At 38.1% G+C, this 3,902-nt stretch overlaps 1 protein-coding gene across 1 annotated transcript in view; it reads right to left on the reverse strand.

Annotated features, from left to right (window-relative positions):
• The window catches only part of LOC132772516 (synapse differentiation-inducing gene protein 1-like), a 7,948-nt gene extending 5,145 nt beyond the window's left edge, over positions 1-2,803 (reverse strand). The window contains exon 1 of the mRNA XM_067470614.1: positions 2,674-2,803. Within this exon, the coding sequence (XP_067326715.1) occupies positions 2,674-2,781 (108 nt within the window). The 5' untranslated portion in view covers positions 2,782-2,803. The remainder of the gene's footprint in view (positions 1-2,673) is intronic.
• Positions 2,804-3,902: the final 1,099 nt, after the last annotated feature.

Consider the following 3,902-nt stretch of genomic DNA (forward strand, 5'->3'; position numbering starts at 1 on the left):
ATAGATAGATAGATAGATAGATAGATAGATAGATAGACAGATAGACAGAGATAGACAGAGAAAGAATGAAAAATAGGTATAGACAGACAGAAAGAACAACAGAAAGAATGAAAATAGAGAAAGACAGACAATCAAATAGAAAGATACATAGAAAGAAAGATAGATGATAGATGATAGATAGATAGATAGACAGATAGAGATAGAAAGATAGATAAATAGATAGGTAGACAGACGAAAGAAAGAAAGAAAGAGATAGACAGATAGAAAGAACAACAGAAAGAAAGAAAGAAAATAGAGAAAGACAGACAATCAAATAGAAAGATACATAGAAAGAAAGATAGATGATAGATAGATGATAGATAGATAGATAGATAGATAGATTAGATAGATAGATAGACAGAGAAAGAAAGAAAGAAAAATAGGTATAGATAGACAGAAAGAACAACAGAAAGAATGAAAATAGAGAAAGACAGACAATCAAATAGAAAGATACATAGAAAGAAAGATAGATGATAGATGATAGATAGATAGATAGATAGATAGATAGATAGAGATAGAAAGATAGATAAATAGATAGGTAGACAGACGAAAGAAAGAAAGAAAGAGATAGACAGATAGAAAGAACAACAGAAAGAAAGAAAGAAAATAGAGAAAGACAGACAATCAAATAGAAAGATACATAGAAAGAAAGATAGATGATAGATAGATGATAGATAGATAGATAGATAGATAGACAGAGATAGACAGACAGATAGACAGAGATAGACAGAGAAAGAAAGAAAAATAGGTATAGACAGACAGAAAGAACAACAGAAAGAATGAAAATAGAGAAAGACAGACAATCAAATAGAAAGATACATAGAAAGAAAGATAGATGATAGATGATAGATAGATAGATAGATAGATAGATAGATAGATAGACAGAGGTAGACAGACAGATAGAGGTAGACAGAGAAAGAAAGAAAAATAGGTATAGACAGACAGAAAGAACAACAGAAAGAATGAAAATAGAGAAAGACAGACAATCAAATACATAGAAAGAAAGATAGATGATAGATAGATAGATAGATAGATAGATAGATAGATAGATAGAGATAGACAGACAGATAGATAGAGATAGACAGAGAAAGAAAGAAAGAAAGAAAGAAAGAAAGAAAGAAAGAAAGAAAGAAATAGACCAGGGGTCCTCAAACTAAGGCCCAGGGGCCGGATGCGGCCCTCCAAGGTCATTTACCCGGCCCTCGCTCAGGGTCAACCTAAGTCTGAAATGACTTGAAAGAACACAACAATAACAACAATTCTAATACATCAGCCAAAAGCAGGCCCACACTTCCCATTGAAATACTAATAATTTTATATTTGTTGAAATTGTTCTTCATTTTAATTATTGTATTGTTTTAAAGTGTTTTTTGCATTACAAATAAGATACGTGCAGTGTTCATAGGAATTCGTTCATTTTTTTTTTCAAATTATAATCCGGCCCTCCAACAGTTTGAGGGACTATGACCTGGCCCTCTGTTTAAAAAGTTTGAGGACGCCTGAAATAGACAGACAGAAAGAACAACAGAAAGAAAGAAAGAAAATAAGAGAAAGACAGACAATTAGATAGATAGATAGATAGATAGATAGATAGATAGATAGATGGATAGATAGACAGACACAGATAGAGATAGACAGACAGACAGATAGATAAAGATAGACATAGATGATAGATAGATAGATAGATAGATAGATAGATAGATAGATAGATAGATACAGATAGAGATAGACAGACAGACAGATAGATAAAGATAGACATAGATAGATAGATAGATAGATAGATAGATAGATAGATAGATAGATAGATAGACAGACAGACACAGATAGAGATAGACAGACAGACAGATAGATAAAGATAGACATAGATAGATAGATAGATAGATAGATAGATAGAGACAGATAGAAAGAACAACAGAAAGAAAATAGAGAAAGACAATCAAATAGAAAGATAGAAAGAAAGATAGATGATAGATAGATAGATAGATAGATAGATAGAAAGATGATAGATAGATAGATAGATAGATAGATAGATAGATAGATGATAGATAGATAGCCCCCCCCCCCCCCCAGGGGTTGAGAAGGGCAGGGTAAAAATGTTCGAGATAGATAGATAGATAGAGAGATAGATATGGATGGAAGAAGGAAGGAAGGAAGGAAGGAAGGAAGGAAGGAAGGAAGGAAGGAAGGAAGGAAGGAAGGAAGCAGGAAAGCAAGAGAAAGAAAGATGCTTTCTTGCTAGCTATTTAAGAGAAAGGAAAATACTTTATGTAAAGGTTTAAAGATATAAACTCCTGGGGTATGTGTTAACGTAACAACCAGGCAAAGTCTCTCACGTTGGATTCAAGACAAAAGGAACAATATTAAACTACAGAGAAACCAACCAAATGGAAGCAGAGAATCCTCTGCCAAAAAGTCATTTATGTACATATGTGTGTATTTTAGACAGTTAGAGATGTCTCCTGCGGGGACAAATTGTGTAGTTACGCAATTGTTGTTCAACTGGATCGGCAATGCGCTTAGAAACTGCATTATATGTGCAGTGTAGATGCATACAACGCAGATTGATGCGTGTGTCTGTGTTTGTTTTCCATGAAACATTCAACAAATACATGAAAAGGCAAAGGATGGGCTCACCTGGCAAGAGTAGATGATGGCGGCGATGCCGAGGGGAAAGCAGCAACAGAGGAGGTTGAAGATGGAAAGCCCAAGATACGTAGGGTGATTGTTCTCCGGAGAAGTCATTTTCAGAGGCTTTTTGGAGGGTCCTTCTTTGCTGCCAAAAGTCTGGACCTAGCCTGGCTTGGGAGTGAATGCCTGCCTTGTTCCTCCAGCTCAACAATCAATGCGCAGGACCTTTGAGTCGCTTCCAGCAAAGAATTGATGCATCTCTCATTGGTTGTGCCAGACAACACGAAAGGGAGGGGAGAGAGGAGACGCCCAGGGAGACGCCCAAGTTTCTGGGAAAAATCACTGTAACCTTCTAGAATTATTTTGATAGCGGCTTCCTCAGGCTTGATCATAGAATCATAGAATCATAGAATCAAAGAGTTGGAAGAGACCTCATGGGCCATCCAGTCCAACCCCATTCTGCCAAGAAGCAGGAATTTTGCATTCAAATCACCCCTGACAAATGGCCATCCAGCCTCTGCTTAAAAGCTTCCAAAGAAGGAGCCTCCACCACACTCCGGGGCAGAGAGTTCCACTGCTGAACGGCTCTCACAGTCAGGAAGTTCTTCCTCATGTTCAGATAGAATCTCCTCTCTTGTAGTTTGAAGCCATTGTTCCGCGTCCTAGTCTCCAAGGAAGCAGAAAACAAGCGTGCTCCCTCCTCCCTGTGGCTTCCTCTCACATATTTATACATGGCTATCATATCTCCTCTCAGCCTTCTCTTCTTCAGGCTAAACATGCCCAGTTCCCTAAGCCGCTCCTCATAGGGCTTGTTCTCCAGACCCTTGATCATTTGAGTCACCCTCCTCTGGACACATTCCAGCTTGTCAATATCTCTCTTGAATTGTGGCGCCCAGAATTGGACACAATATTCCAGATGTGGTCTAACCAAAGCAGAATAGAGGGGTAGCATTACTTCCCTGGATCTAGACACTAGGCTCCTATTGATGCAGGCCAAAATCCCATTGGCTTTTTTTTGCCACCACATCACATTCCTGGCTCATGTTTAACTTGTTGTCCACGAGGACTCCAAGATCTTTTTCACACGTACTGCTCTCGAGCCAGGCATTGTCCCCCATTCTGTATCTTTGCATTTCGTTTTTTCTGCCAAAGTGGAGTGATCACTTACGAAGTTTATCTTCCCAGCCTCCGAATTGGAAGCATTGCGCATTGCAAACTGTTTGCTAAAGTGTGCG

This window comes from Anolis sagrei, chromosome 7 (genome assembly GCF_037176765.1).
Source record: "Anolis sagrei isolate rAnoSag1 chromosome 7, rAnoSag1.mat, whole genome shotgun sequence".
Lineage (NCBI taxonomy): Eukaryota > Metazoa > Chordata > Lepidosauria > Squamata > Dactyloidae > Anolis > Anolis sagrei.